A 16,723-nucleotide genomic window follows, 5' to 3' on the forward strand; every position below is an offset into this window, starting at 1 on the left:
AGCTAGTTTCATTATGAAATTGTTAAGATTCTCTTCATTCACAAATTTGATGAATACCGCTGATCAGCTGCATCATACAATGTGAAGAGATACGAATGGGTTGAACTAATACCTAAGCTACCCAGTACAAAGCAGGGTGAAAAGGTGCATTCATCAACTCAATCACAGGGTTCATTCATTCAACCAGTCAAGTGGTCGAAGCAAGACACAACTCAACCTCACACAGTATCTGAATGCTGCTCACTGTGTTAGAAGTCGACAGATAAAGACCAACAATGTGACTTTCAGCAGCTGGTGCACCGCACTACACACCTCTCACCCCATTTGGGAGTTAATTGACAAGAGTTATTGAAATAACAAACATCTAGCATTGATTATTATATTTATATGATATAGACTTTATCAACGGTGTTGGGTGGGTTGGTGAGGTCACTTCGATCTACTTTTAACCCTCTCATGGGATTTAAGATTTTAAGCCAATAGGAATGAGTGAGCTGTAGTTGAGAGGATTAGTACGTTAATAGTGGAAGGTCGATTTATACAACAAGACAGCATGGTTTCATTCCAGGGAAAAGGATTGCTAAGTCATTTGGGTGTCTTCTAGGGACACACTTGTTTTGTAGTTAAAAGAAAAGGAGTAGCGGCGGAATAGCTCAAACCAAATGACTCACCTTGGCCCTTTTCCTCCCATGGCTGTGATTAGGAGCCCGTTTCTGAAAGAGAAATGGGTTATTTTACTAATCTTAATAATAAAAGTACAATTAAAATACACTATATAGCGAAAGAAATTGAATACTGTAGTTCAATTTTGTTTTTCCATCTCGTTGTAATGGCTGTGATATGATGCTGTCAGATAGTTCTCTTTGAAATCTAAAATCTAAAATCTGTTTAAAACTGACAAGAGTCGAACAAGCAATTTTGTACCTAAATGGTTGTGAGAAATAAATAAAAATGTAAGACAATATGTCTTTTTAAAGATTTTAAGGAATAAGTATAAATCATTTTATAAAACATTTATACAAAAAATGGGTAACCATTACTAGACAAATCCATCAATGTAATAGAGATAACAACTACCTGCTCTGACTTTTACTGTATATATTGTCACTTCCTCCCACCTGTGCATCCTGTGGGGAGCTGTCCTCGGGCTCCACTGCCTCTCCCGTGCCCTCCTTGGTGCACTGTGGTTGAGGGGAGGTCTTGCCTCGACTGCAGGGCTCAATGAGGGGCCCATTCTCTCCCTCCTGCTGGATGTCTGTTGCCAGGCTCACTGACATCTTCTTAGGGGAGGGGGAGGGAGTTGGGGAGGGGTTGACAACCCAGCAGTGGCTGACGGAACAGAGGCACGAGAGAGAGGGAGAGAGAGAAATTCAAGGCTCTGACTATTTTAAACAACTAGAGGGCTGAAGAAATTAATAAGGAAACAAACAGCGAAAAGGAGTGAGATGAATGCTGTATTTGTGTGAGCAAGTACTACTACAATATCTACCTGTAGGTGGTATAGGATCTTTTTAAGACTCTGTACAGTGAGTCTGGATGGGAACCACGCAGAGGATGATGAGGGGAACCCACTAAGGTAGTATACTGTGGTGGGCTGCAGCAGGGGGCGAAGCGCAGTCCATAGCACGCTTTTAGCCTTCGGGGTGGGGCTGAGATGAAACAAAGCAAAAAAAAACCTTTAATGACTCGTCTCTGCAGCATAATTGGGATTTCTTCAACTGGTTTGTTTCAATACTTGTTCAGACGAGGCTGCGTCATTTTTGGGAGGACATACAGAAACAACAGACTAACGTTTGTTAGCATCTTGATTTGGAAACAGTAAAGCAGGAATTGTATTTGATATGTACCAACATGGCATCTACACTGTCTCCCGTGTGATGACTGGAATCTGACTTATGAATCTAACTTTTGTTTTATCAGTTTTTCATACAGTTTGAGAGATTAGCAGCAGGTTGTTGCCAGTAAAAAGTGGACTGAATAAGGACCCGAGTGTTTGTATTTTAGCTCAAGGCGGCTCCTGAGGTATCGCGCTCGCAGCAAATTGGATTGACTTGAAGTCACAGTGACTTTGACCTTTGTCAACCAAAGTCTAAATCGGTTGATCCTTGTTCGCAGTACGCCTACTGCCTCGTCCTGTTCTGAAGCATAAAAAGCACAACGGAATATATTGTTTTATCACTGTTTCTTTCTTTATGTGTCTCGTTATTTTAGCTCAACTAAAGCTATTCCATTTCAGTCACGAGCGTCAGTCGGTAATTCAAAATAAAGAAAGATTTATAAAAAAGCCACAATCTCACAGGAGCATCAACATGCACATCAAAACAAAAGGCGGAAATATTTACAGCGATCAGGTGAACTGAAGAGGCAGCAGCCAGCCAGCCGGATAAGGGGGCGGGGCACACCAACAGGCCAGCCACCACCTCACCTCAGCCGTCCTCCGAGGGCCTCGCTCTTCTCTCTCCCTCCGGCTCAGTGCAGCAGCATGGTCTGTCCTCCGGTCAGGAGCCCTGGACACGGAGAACAGAAGAGGAAGACACGAATGACGTCACATTTCACACACACTGAGTGACTCATCGCTGCTGCTGCTGCCGCCTCTAGCAGGGAGGGGGACAAAGCAGCTGCGAGCTCACCGCCTACTGGCACACAGTGCTGCAGAGTTCTGTGGCGTGGGCAACACTATTTATCAATGAGAAACGTTGGTTTTCTGAAAGAAAACTATTTTGGATAAAAAGGAAAAAAGAAATGGGGTATCCCCGAAATTACAAACTACAAACATAACATTGACCAATTGCAACGAAAACGAGGAAAATGCTCCTGCAAAAATAATCAGTAAGTGAGCTTCTCTCCACCAGTGAGTTGACTCACACCACTACAACGTCCATTCTACTGTTCTCTGCTACCAGCTAGCGTTCTTCGCACACATTAAAGAATGCAAAGCAAGAATGAAACAAAGGATGGTAGTAGTCACTTGTTTGACCAGCTTTAGTTATTTAAAACACAAAAATAATTTTCTGAATCTTCATGAAGGAAAAAAATTATCATTACTGCAATAATGCTATCCTCCTAATGACCATTATTCTTACGTGCCCTCGACTTGCATCCTCTAATTTACATCATTATACCCAGCATGGAAAAATAACAGCTTTGCTACAAAGCAGCATCTCACATGTCTTAAGCATTACTCCTATGCACAAACACAGACAAAAGATGAAGAACTATCCATTTGTCCTACAGGCTCATATCTTCTGGTATCACAGGGTCAACAGCAGCATCAATGATGCACGTCTGTTAAAAGAAAGATGACACAAATGCATGAAATTCCATATGCATACGTAGTTAGATATAGCGCGAGGGAGCGTAAATTGAAGCATCAGAGGCACGATTGACAAATGACTTGCGTGCAGCACGGATGAGAGCCATTCATGCGTGTCCCTGCCTGTCCTGCTGTGCTGCAGGATAGATGAGATGAGTGAACAAACTAGGCAGGGATTCCCAGTGTGGGGAGACCCAGGCAGTGGAACGGCAAACGCGTCATCAGCAGCATCAGCAGTAGACCACATCACTGACCAGGACACCCACATGCACCAACTCCACTCTGCTTACATAAGCCTGCCACACAGTAGCACACAATACAGCCACACTATCTACTATAGTCTGATAAAAAATATTTTTTTTTTAAACTGACCGTCTGTTTAAACTATCCTCCTTTTGATTGCTCACAATCATTGATCCATTTCAAGTGTCAATCTCGAGGCCGAGTGGACCAATAGCATAGTGGTAGCAGGGAGGAGCTGCAGGACAAACTGTGAATCAAAGGCAGAAACCGGGTGCGTAATAAACTAGCTTTACCTGATCCTTTCTCTCCTCCTCCACCCATGCTTCTCTTGTGTTCCAATGCTTTCTCAGCTCTCTCAACACCCCCCACCTCCATACACACACACACACACACACACACACACACACAGTTGCCAAGGAGATGGTAACGTCATTCTCAACTGCTGCCATTGGGCGAGTACCAGTGAGAAGATGGATTTAAAAATAAATATGTGGATTGTAGTGTGCACAGAGAGAGGGATACTGAGAGAACCGCGCAGGGAGAAGAAAAACTGAGAGACCATTAAAACTGCTGCTGGAAATCTTTAACTGCTGGTAATGAGATATCAAGCACTAGAATCCAAATTAGTCCTGCTGAGATGCGAAAGCCAATAAAGACAACCAGTAGAGCAATAAGTGCTTTTGACCTACCATTATTAGACAAACAATAGTATCTTAAAAAGGTACATCAAAAGCTTTTAAACAGCCCTACCAGTTATATGAATGAACAACATTAATTCTAATTCAGTAGTAACATCAAGTGTCATCTGAGCACTATTATTTAAACTACAATAGGTCATAATACAGGCTGCACACTGCCTGTTGTGTCGCAGTTAAGTCAGTGTGTTGGTCAGCCTCATGTCGGCGTCTCTCCGACTGTCAGCATCATCGCACGAGGCAGCGGAGCGGATGATTCCCACAGAGGACTGTTGGCTCCGCACCAGGATCCAATCTCCACTTCTGAAGAATGATGTCAACGTGGAAGTGTCTTAAACTTCAGTCTACTGGCCATCAGCAAGTCACTCCTCTGGCTCAGAAAGCGACCCTACGTCTCACTGGATGAATCACCTCAGTAAATACGGCAAACATTACTTGGTATTAATTCTTCAATACAATATAATGTTCATTTGGTCAATTATGGTCACATCAGGAGTGAAATAGATGGTAAAAAGTGACCCGCTCTGTGGCGAGGCTACCTTGTAATTGACCCGTTTCCACTGGGGGCTGTTTACAGCGCCTCTACCAGGGGGTCCATTCTTCCACAGTCAAAATATGCTCACTGTTTCCAAATATCTGTGACGGCGACTGCCAAAAGGTCTACAAACCATTAAGAATTACCTGTGTCAACTGCAGGTAAGAACAGTCTCACGGCAGCTATTCTGCCATTTACATCCAGGGTGAATAGTTAGCTATCAAAAGGGATTCATGACAGAAATATTCAGTCATAGTAATAGGAGTATAAAGAGTGCCAAATCAAGTAGGTGTGTACTGATGCCCTCATATCTCCCAAAACATGGCTATAGATTGGAATGTGGAATGATATTGGCCTGGACCCCCCCTCTGCTACACCAAAGCATCCCTATAGGAGGTCCTGATGCAGCGCAGGTCACTCTGACCCACTTCACTCTCTCACACACGCATGCACTCACGCACGCACGCACGCACATTGGCCCACCTTATGACGGCCCACCGGCTGTGACCCATTGGTCCAACACTCCTAACATCCTACGCGTAAGGCTACCACACTGGAGACAACCAATGGAGTGATACAGTGGGAGAAAGACAGCTCGATGGAGAGTATGTGTGTCCGATGAGTTAACCCACATATCACCATTTTCAGACAGTAGACTAAATATTCCGTATCAGCTCACTTTCAAATGAAACTGCTTCAGGTCAAGCTGGATCAGGATGTCAGCAATAGGTAGCAGCAGGCCAAGCCAGAGTAGCTGGCATGAGCAGAGAGCTCCTCTATGCAAAAGTCTGTAAACGGATTCACTTATCAGATTACTGATACCTGGACCACTGGCAGACATCATGCAAATCAAGCATACACTTGATTGATCAACAATTTCAACTGGAACAATATGAGGGGACACATTCTGCTGCGGGAAAATCCCAATAGAGGAGAATAAGAAAATACGCACAGCTACAACAGAGACAGTAAAGATAGACAGATGAAGCTACAGAAGCCATTCCTGGCTAATGACAGTGCAAGCGAACAGAGAACGCCATTTAGTGCCTTCATTCTGTGTGAGCAATGACAGCGGGCTGCTATTAGCAGCAGTCATTTCTTTCGTTCATTCATTACTCTGGAATTTCCGAATGGAGAAGCATAACGTGGCTGACATGCCTCTCCATTTTCTCCGCAGAGGCTGAATGAAAGATGAAGCTGAATGGAAGTGCGAGAGGCTGCAAACAGCAGTGAGAAAAGCTCGTACAAACCCACAGACGCCAGTGGGAGACACTCGCAGGCAGCTCGACCCAATTCAGCTCCTCTGCATTCAGCCGCACGCCTCGCCCGTTTGACGTCAGAGAAACTCATTTCACAGCAAGGTTATGTCTTCACATAGTGCAGGCTGCGTGAGTGTGTGTGTGGTAATGGCAGAGTTTGTGCAAGCTCAGTGCCTGGAGAGATTATATATCAGCAGCGCTCACAGTGTGTGCGTACCAGTGTTTGCCTGTGTCAGAGAGGATTCCCCTTTGCGTCAATTGCACAATCTCACACAGGGAGGGGGGCCAAGGGGTTGGCAGAGCGCTAAGGGACCAGAAAGGAAGCGTTCAGGCCGATTCAAACTCACACAGTCCGCGCTTCGCATTGTTTACCGATTAACACACACGTCAAAATACTATAGATGTAATACTTAAATGCATATGTAACAATGACGGAGACGACACGGAGCAGAAAAACAAGACCCGGGAAACTTACACAACAAAGATTGAATGGAGAAAAAACATCCTGAAGGAAGAGTAACATTACAAAAACACAAAGGGGGGAGGTAGGGTAAGACAGGATTTCTCTTTTTCCATCTACGTCTCTCTCCTAATGCTACGAGGATACCCCTTCCTGCCTTTCTCCCCCTCCAATCAACATCCCTCCATCCACCCACCCACCTTTAAGTGTTGTCTCTCTCTCCCTCTCCTTAAATTGTTAGGCCTACTGCTGACGCCATCCTCCTCCACTCAGCCAACCCACTCAGTCCTGTGGGACAAGCTATGACTCATTCTCTCCCTCCTTCCCTCCCTCCCTCGTTACCTACCTACCTTGCGGTAGCTCTATCAAAGTCTTCCTCTCGATGTTGCGCTCCCTAGTTTTAGTAACCTATGTATAGTTCTGTGCTGCATGTGGGGGAACCTACAGAAGGAGTAAACCACAAGGAGGAAGTGGGTGAAAGAAAATCTACCTGCTGCATAATGAACGAATGCCAGAGAGAGGATCCCCGATCTTGCATGCTTTAACCTGAGCTAATTCTCATGGGCCAAAATTAAAGAGGCAAATTACAACTATAAATCATATTAATGTAGAAAATGAGAAATGGAACAACAAAATGGAATTGGTTTTACTTTCATTTATTTATTCTAGGATCCAGAGATTTGCAGGTAAAATCTTTAACTGCTGCTCATTGCTTCTATGGTTGACTTCATGCTACAATACATACATGTCAGAGAATTTTCCAGTAGCGTGGAAGAAGAAATTAGTCCGAGTAAGTCATCAATCACTTCCAAAAATGGCATGTGAGTAAATAAGAACAAAACAAGTCCCAACTTAACATCCTGTCATCCAAACTGGTCCAACAGGACATTGTTTGAGAGGCGACCCAATCTGCGATCCAATAACAGTGAATCATTTAAAAAAGACAAGATATGGACAAACAATATGTGCCGGTAGCAACTTGTCCTCTAATGTTACACCAGAGAACGTCCGTCCATCCATCCCCTTCCGTAAAGTCTATGCGTGGGAAGGTCTCAAAACTTGAACTTCTTAGATGGAAAAATGTTCAAATCCAACTCTGCAACAAGTATATTTCTTGAGAATAGAAATTAAGTTTTTATAACTTTGTGCTGAATGACCTCACTGACAACAAATGGGGCAGCTCATCAAATTTCTGAACAGGCAGCTGCACGACTGCAAGCCAGATACAGGATTTGAAATTGTTCTTTGGCTTCCCAACTAGATAGATGCATTAAATGCTATTGTGGGTTAATCTGGTTCTCTCAAGTATACTGAAGAGATTTCTTCACAAGCTGCTGATGCAAAATAAATAACTGTCAAAATGAAATTAGGTGGCAGCTTCCGCACTCATTATACACCTTATGCAATTCATCAGCTTCTCTTACTGTGAGAGGGAGGATGGATGAGAGAGAGAAGAGAGAAAAAAAGATGGAGGAGCAAGGGGTGGCTAGCGAGACAGCAAGAGAGGGGAAAAACTTCTCAATGATGAAACAATCTGTGCTGTTAAGTGATTGGACCAGGCTTCCACCAATGGGAGGACCAGCTCCATGGCAACAGGCTCTGTCACCAAGAGAAAAGCAGTCATATCCCTCAACACCCCCATATTTTTCTCTCTCTCGCGACCTCCCTCCTTTTCCCAATCACAAGGCCCGGGGTATTTATCACTGGGTACACGCAAATAGAAAACAGCACACAGATGCATATAAAGCACACAGCACCCTCATGAAGCATGAACGGCCACAACAACAGACACAACAAACACACACGCATGCAGCCAGAACGAGGCTTTGCAGATGTACACACGAGCACACAGACTTAATGGATCGGTACGTGAGTCATTGGCACAGTTTAAAAAAAAGTGCAGATCGCAGATGACTTCCCTCGCACACCGACCGCAGACTGTTCGGTTCCACTTTGTCCAGAAGAGAGCAGTGACTAAACATCAGGTCTGCTGGAAATGAACATTAAACTAAAAAGGCTAAACTCTAAAGGAAGAGGAAGGAGGACGCAGAACGAACACACACACACACACACACACACACACACACACACACACACACACACACACACACACACACACACACACACACACACACACACACACACACACACACACACACACACACACACACACACACACACACACACACACACACACACACACACACACACAGAGTAAAATGTGTGTGTAGGAGCAGCAGCATCATCACCAACACAGATTAGTCAAACCGGTTCTGTACCACCAATGCATGAAAGCTTGCGTCCCACACTGCCTGCTGTAGAACAGGATTTTCCATACTAGCAGTCTACATGGTGAATGTATCAAAGGGGGGGGGGGGGGGGGGAGGGAGCCCTGACCTGGCCGGGCCTTGGGGAAGATTTACCACACAAATGTATTGGCGCCCTCACTCCTTGGCACTCTGAGTTTCTCAAGCTACCCCTTGCTCTCTCCATTTGGCTGCAGGTCTTCAGCTATCTCACGCCGCCTCTAGCCTATGATCAGTATTTTATCATAGTCTCGTCTTGGGGGAGGGGGGGGAGGTGGACAGACCAAATGGACAGCATTCCCCCAATATGATGGCAGCAGTCTGGTTTGCTCTCCAATGACACCCAGACACCCATCTCCTTTATGCTCAATCGCAAATATAGAGAGTTCCGTGTTTGTTGCATAAAACATAACACAAAAGAATGAAGAAATGTAAAGACCCTACAAACTAGCATCAAGTCAGCAAAAAACTTTTTTTTTACCTGAACAGATACATTTGCTGTAATGCCGAGTGTCTGAATAAACTCATTCAGATAAAAAAAAAAAAGCCAATGGAAAAAAAGCCAATGGAGCTCCTGGCCAGTTGGGAATTAGTGTTACACCGCACACATGTTTGCAATCTGTCACAACAGCAAACCCAAATTGAGCCGTGGAGGAATAACCTCAAAAATATTGTTAGACACTTATTATATTGTAATTCATTTGGCACGCCTGCTGGTCCGAATTATCACAGTGAGCGGCTCTTTCATAGCGGGGTCTCTCCTTTGCACCGCCCTGCTCAGGGCGGAGCTCAGCGCTGCCTTCAACAGAGGTCAGACTGACTTGCACCGCATCTTAAAAAAAACAAAGCACTTTGGAAATAGCGACGTGAAGATGAGAAACGATGGAAGCATCTGCAACAAAAGGAACGGAGAAGATGATACTTCAAGCTCACGCTCATCCGTGGACTGATTCAATTACATAAACTCAAACAGAAAGTTTCAAAGCTGCGTTAACAAAATAATTTGCCACACTCGGACACTGTTGTGAACTGCTCAGTCTTCAATGCTGCATGATCAATACAGGCTGAATCAATTGCCATGATTGACGCCCATGCTGTGGCATAGTGAAATGGTATCGATTACTTATTTGGGGCAAAAGGAGAAAGGACGAAGGACGGATGCAGTAACTGAAGCTGGATCAGTGCAGCCCCTGCATGCACTACTAAACTATTAACTTAACATCAACCATCTGACTATCAACATTTTAAGAGCAATGGCAGCAGCACCCAAAACAATCAATCTCCTCCAATATTAGCACCTTGGCTGATGTTGAAAGAAATACCATCACAGGTAGATAATACTCGTACTAGTAATGGTAGTTATATAGTACTAGTATTTCTCAGCATTTAGTCAGATTCAAATAACATGAACTAAGTTTTCAATGTTATTCAAAGGCTGTTCCAAGTTTAAATTAACTGCACCTGACATTTTAATGAAAGATTGCTTCACGGATCCTTGAGGGCAGACAGGGAACAGTTATCTACGTCTTGATACAATAACTCATTAAAAGTGATTAACAGAGGATCATAAACGTGTTGCTCCAGTGCTTTAAAAATGATCTAAAAAGGAGAATGTTTTCATGTGAACAATATTTTGACTACAAAGTGAGCGCTTGTACATGTTATGAACCCAGGGCGTTTTTTTCTAACGCTTTTCTCTTTTGTGTCTGAACAGTCCCGGAGAGACTGTGTGGAATGTCTGATGACGTTATGAGGACATTTCTCTTCGCTATAACCCGCGTAATAGTTAAACAATGTAACAGATGAATGTGACCAATGTCCTCTACGAGCTGCACAAACACCTCAATTTGCCACAATGCCACTAAATGACAGAAAAAGTGAGAATAGGGTGCTGCTGCCAGCCAGCCAAACGCGGACATCAGGAATCCAGCCAGTTGAACAGTCAGAATGTCTTTGTTGGACCAGCAGAGAGTGTGGTCTCTTACAATGTCGCTGGAGCACTCGAGAGTGGCCAGAAGGCAACATGCCAGCCATTCAGACTCCCATTGAGACACCCTGCGCTCAGCTCACTATGCAACCCTGCATCCTCCCACCGCTGCTGCTGCTTCGCAGTGTTCCTACTACAACTTTTGCAAACTCTAAAGTATGCTGCTCATTTAAAAAATATATATCAATCCATGTTTTCTACAAAAACGAAACTTTACCTCAGGTTTAACTTGACACATTCAAACTTTGAATTGTTTGCACCTATACAACAAGCTAAATAGTCCCCTTTAACCACGTAAGTCAAAGACTTAGAAGTTAGGGTCTGCAAATAAAAGCGCAGGCAGCAGATAAGATGTCTCTATCACATGCATCATGGTGGACGTTAACAGCAGGAACAGTGGCCGCCATGTAAGTCGGCAGAGAGAGATAAATCATGGCCCCCCCGTGGCCCCAGCATCACCATCACATCAGACATCGGGCGACCGCAAAGTCCCGACCATCAAGGCGCTGCGCTAAAATAGAAAAATAAGGGGGAGGATGACAAGCCTGCTGTGCGACCAGAATGACATGCATAGTGTACAGGCCGTTAGCTCGACTATACGCGAGTACAGCTGTGCACACACTTATCTAGTCAGCAGACCTCCTTATATATACACACTTGTTAACTTTCTAGTTACAATAACAAAACATTGACGCTGTATTTGTCATTGCTATTGTTAAATTGGTTATACGCGTCGGTCCAGTCTCACAAGTGGGCGTGTATGAGACTGGAAGCTCAGCACAGATGAGGCAGTCGTGTTGATTAGAGAAACTGCCCACTGCAGCGAGTCACGAAACCTGACAGCAGTGGCAGATCAGCACCTCGCTGCGCCACGCCATCTGTTCACCTGTAACAGGCAGCTACTCCCAATTCCTCAGCAATTCATTCATCTTCACCTTCTTACCATTGTTTTTGCGCATGCTCTCTTTCCCCCTCTCTGGCTGGATTACAATTGGCCTAGAAAAAGTTCGTAACTGGATAAAATGATTTGGAATGAGTGTAATTTGCCGTCATGATAAGAGCTGTTCGAACTCTCTAATGCTTAGGAAAGGAGCTTCAATGCTTCCCTACTTAGCATAGGAACCACTGGACCATCCTTTATCTAAAGATGCACTTCTTTGTAGGCAATCATCAGAAGTATGTTTTTCATTCCTGAAAGCTACCATTAGCCTGCCATTGTTATGATTTGTGCTCTAATAGATCGTTGTACTTCATGCTCAGGTAAAAGGTTAAGACTTTTTAAGCCATTGTGTTTAACAGGGTTCATACACATTTTGACAAATGGATTTCAATGACTTCAAACAAAATTTCCATGATCAAAAATGTCTGTGTACATGGGAAAGTGAGAAAATGTAATTAAACTAACAATGAGAATTCCAAGGCATACATTCAAGAAAGTGTTTTTAGGTTTACAATTATCCACTATGGATTTAGTGGGTTTTTCCTGATACCCGTGCTAAAGTGATAACAAACAAACCGGTGCCTAAACCAATACTTAAAATTCTTGACAATATGAACTGTAAACGCCGGAAAGTGTGTGTATTACTTAATTGGGATTTTGGGAATATTAATCATTTAATTTATGCTCATTGTACAGGAAAGCGTTTATCTTTGTGTGTCTCGATGTATTGACGTCATGAATGCAGCTGGTGCAACACAGAAGAACTGCGTTAGCCAGGAGAACATATCGTTTATCCGTGTGACAATTTATTAATTGTATACTAAGTCAACGCTTTGTTGTGTAAAATAAAAACAAAACTAAAAAGAATCAAACGATCTCCTGTTGTTCACGTAAGAAAACCAAGTCAATGACCAACAACACCAAAGGAACAATGCTACACCCTCGGTTTACAACATGGAACTACGCCCCCCCACCTGACGGCAGAACAATGTTATTTTCCATTAGCGTACGAACCCCGGTCCAATCAGGGACTTATGAGAAGGGACAGGTGGATGGGAGCGGTCTTGAAGAAAGTTCCTTTACCATTTCTTTCTTGTTTTGGTAAAATAAACAAAATTGTGAGCACAAAAAAAAAATCTCTAGATGAGAAAGAGAATGAGAAATGCGAACCTTAAAGGGCAATTACAGCAGCAGTTACTCCAGGGATTGCGATTGATTTTTTTTGTACCTCCCTCCCTTCCTTCCTTTACGTCGTGCTTCCTCTCTTTCATTCCCACGCACAGGCAATAGCTATGTAGGAGTACGGCTACAGGCGCATTAGCTACCTGGGGAACAGAACACCAGCAGACACAAGGGGGGAAATAACAGCCTTATCTGCGGCTTAACTAACCCCAGATGGGTAGGTTATATTTGATTTGTGGGTTGCAGACCTTCTAATTGACAAGAGAGTAGAATCCCGGGATCAGTCGTTTTATGAGCCAACATCAAGCTAGTTTAATTTGGTTGCATCGCTTAGGACACTGATGCATCTTGATTTACTTTAATGCTGAACGGTGTGCACACACAGACATGTACACCAACGGTCAGTCGTTGTATAAACTGTACATCTCCAGTACAAGACAGATCTGGGCCAAGTGGGGTGTGGGGGGGGTAAGAGGAAGAATACAAGGAAGATACAACGATGGGAGTTGGGCTTTAATCATCAGAACAGAAAAAGAGAGGCCATGAGGACGGCTTGCTATTAATAGCAGCAGATTTGTTATTCAAGAGAGATCTGCTTTTGTGCTTTCTCTCACCTCCTCTCTATTCCTGCACATTGTGTTTCACAAATAAAAGGGAAACGCACTGGCTGTAAAAAAGTGTGGATTTTAAATTTCGGATGCATTGATAAAGAAAGCGATCACAACCCATTACTGCACCGTCAAGAGGAGCATGGAGATAGAGGGTCTCATAACTTCCCACATGCAGCCTTATGTAAGCCTGTAGGTTTTCCTTTTAACTGCACCGCTCCCTCCTCAGTATGACAGAGATGCAGAGTGACGCCTACTTCTGGGTGACTGCCCACGCCCACCAGGCCACCTCCACCTTTCTCCTACACAGGGACACGGTAGAAGGGAATTCCTCATTACCTCAGCATTTGCCTCACTAAACTCTCTTTGAACATCAAGCAAACGTAGAAACCTTTCAGCCAATAAATATATAACATGTAAAATCAAAAGTGTTCAAATGTTGCACTTAAAAGGAGTTGCACTTTAAATGGTGTGCATAGTACATTCAATTAGTTATTCCAGCAAGCACCATCATTTGATGTTTGCATTGTTACTAAATCATTAAAAACACACAATTGCTGGAGGAACCAAAAATGAAAAGAGCCAAAAAAATGTTTTTTTAAATAAAGCAATTAACAGCAACAGCTGCATATTAAACCAAATCAGAGTCTTGAAAGGCAGATGAGCAAGCAATCTCACCAGCAAACTGCCACACACACACACACACAAACACACACACACAGTATTTAGAGTTTGGCTCAGTGGATCTCCAGCCAAGTCGGATCAGGTGTCTCAGATAAAAGCACATAAGAAGCAGCAGCAGCTCTGAACAAAAACAACACTGACACTGTTTCTCTAAGCAGAGCAACTGAATTAATTCCATTTCCTGCAGCATGTGAACAGCAGATTTTCAGGGGGGGTTACCTCTCTCACTCTCTTCATCTCATCATACTTTCTTTGTTGTCCCGTTGGCTCTCAGTTGTATCGTAAATGAGTTTCATGAAAATGGACGGAAACCTCCTTCCTTTGACTGCCTCGCTTTTTCTGAATGAAGCACACGCACTACACGGAAACAGAAAGCCTTGCAGGCTCCCTCCTTCCCTTCTGCTTTTATGCGCACAGTTCTCACCGCTCCCTTCTCCCTCAACCCTCCCTTCTTGCAGTGTGTGTGTGGGTGGGAGGGGGGGGGGGGGGGGGAGAGAGAGAGAGAGGGAGAGAGAAATGTGTCTACATAGTTTCTTTTGCAAATAAGAATGAAAGCCTACAACTAGCATGCAAAAGATACAGTTGATGACCAACTAGTCAACATTATTCCATCTTGTTGTTATGTGTTATATGTACCTTGTATCTGGAGAAAAAACTGAATGGGCTCAAAGTACTGACAGCTGCTGGTGAAGTGGAGCACTGCTGCAATGTCCCAAAATAAAGTTTAAAAAAAACATTTTTTGAAAGAAAGATGCAGGGGTAAAACATAATGAAACCGCCTTATTAGCTCGGAGAGAACCGTAATCCCACAGGACAAAATATTTGCATATTCTCCATCCAGCCCCCTCACTGCAGCCCGAGACGCAGCGGAAGAGAGCAGTCGAAAGTTCAGCATTGAATCAAATATCCAATGGGAACTCTGGGTAAGGGAGCATAAGGTAAGTGATCCACGAAGACCTGCCACACCTCCCCAAACCTGGTTTGCACACATGAGAACTGCCTATCGTTATCAGGCCGTGATTCACTACCAATGTATGATTGCCATTATGCTTTTCATTTGTTGATTCCCAACAAGGCGAAAACACTTCTACAATGTGGAAAATAGGATAACGTTGTTTATGCTAGATAATCTGTCTAAACTGATATCAATGGTTAGATTTATTACATTAATGACAAATTACTTTGAATCGAATGCATTTAGCATAGATGCACAACGAGAATGTTCACTTCTTGCAATCCAACAAGAAGTGCTGTGTAGAAAAGGGATGGATGGACATTAAAGTTAAGACGAGCCAAAGACGAGTCTCTGCCATCGCAGCCAGGACTCCAAAGTACGACCACGTTGCACATGCATCCTAAATCTGTCAAGCGCAACTAAACAGTTCCATTGGTCGAACCGGTTTGCCTGACATCAATCAGTGAGTGCGTCTCTGTGTGAAACGGTACCCTGTTATCCTCCTCGAAGCCGCACCAACAACTTAAAACGAAATGAAGAGACCTATTGATTGTTTTCTTGTCAGGAGAAATGCTGCGGTGCCCCATTACACGTGTTTCCGGAGCGTGAGGCCGAGCCCAGACCTCGTAAGTGGAGGCAACTGCTTTACTACAGGTCTTCCCTGTTCCAGGTAAGATTCCCAATCCTGATAAGGGTGCTGGGTTTATTTGCTGAAGTGGGGGTGCGTGTCACACTGTAGGCTACATTTAACACCATAGAACTTTGCCGCATATTTCTGCTCAGACAGATGATGGCCAAAGAGCTCATCGGTTCTGAGCATCTCGGTCACTCAATCACACTCACTATGCAGACATCGTACTGCTATTACACCAATATATGTAAACATATTTGGATTTCACTTAACCATGTTACTTGTCACTTTCAGTCATTTATCTGCACCTTTCCTCATGTTAATAATTTACAAAATAAGAAAACTAACAATGTGTCGGGGAACTGAAAAAAGTGAACATGTGTTTCAAATCTCGTTCATCTTTTTTTAAACATTTAGCAGTCTACACAGTCATGCTGCCCTTACAAGGTGCATACTGTTGCATGTGGTATCCATTCAATTGGGTAATTCGAATAATGCACCTAGAACTTTGACCTGCTTATATCCCTGTACAGGGGATATGCGGGTCAGAATAGGCGGAAAAACATACCGGCTTGCATGTTGAATTTGAAATAATCTGGCACATGAAATATAATGAAGGCTGGCACTGGAAAAGGTGTGTCTCTGGTTAAGCAGGTCTGGGATAAAGACCATGGTATACAGTAATACCACTTACTGCCTCAAAACAAGTCTAGCAGCTTCTTCTGAATTTGGGTAGCTTCTTTCAGAGGACGGTGAGAGAAGACAAAGCAAAAAAGAGGGAGGAGACAAGCATGCATCGCTTACCAAAGACATCATAAATAAACCTTTTGTTAACACAATCATAAGGTGTTGCCGTCTCTAGCACGCAACTCTAATAAAAGTTAGTAAGTAAATAAACACCAGGGAAATGGTTAAAATTATCTAG

General features: G+C 43.6%; 1 protein-coding gene across 15 annotated transcripts in view; it reads right to left on the reverse strand.

The window, feature by feature from the left end:
• Positions 1-16,723, reverse strand: part of LOC119229605 (R3H domain-containing protein 2) — a 39,269-nt gene that overhangs the window by 18,344 nt on the left and 4,202 nt on the right. For 12 of the 15 annotated variants that reach the window (XM_062563761.1, XM_062563749.1, XM_062563759.1 and 9 more), the window contains exons 3-6: positions 2,343-2,507; positions 1,490-1,649; positions 1,119-1,329; positions 672-713 (exon numbers count right to left, since the gene is read on the reverse strand). In XM_062563761.1, the coding sequence (XP_062419745.1) occupies positions 672-713; positions 1,119-1,277 (201 nt within the window). In that variant the 5' untranslated portion in view covers positions 1,278-1,329; positions 1,490-1,649; positions 2,343-2,507. Of the gene's footprint in view, positions 1-671; positions 714-1,118; positions 1,330-1,489; positions 1,650-2,342; positions 2,508-3,849; positions 3,868-6,036; positions 6,053-14,431; positions 14,629-16,723 lie in introns of those variants that run through there. The other 3 variants (XM_062563751.1, XM_062563753.1, XM_062563752.1) reach the window with 3 other exon arrangements.

The sequence above is a fragment of the Pungitius pungitius genome, chromosome 8, assembly GCF_949316345.1.
Source record: "Pungitius pungitius chromosome 8, fPunPun2.1, whole genome shotgun sequence".
Classification (NCBI taxonomy): Eukaryota; Metazoa; Chordata; class Actinopteri; order Perciformes; family Gasterosteidae; genus Pungitius; species Pungitius pungitius.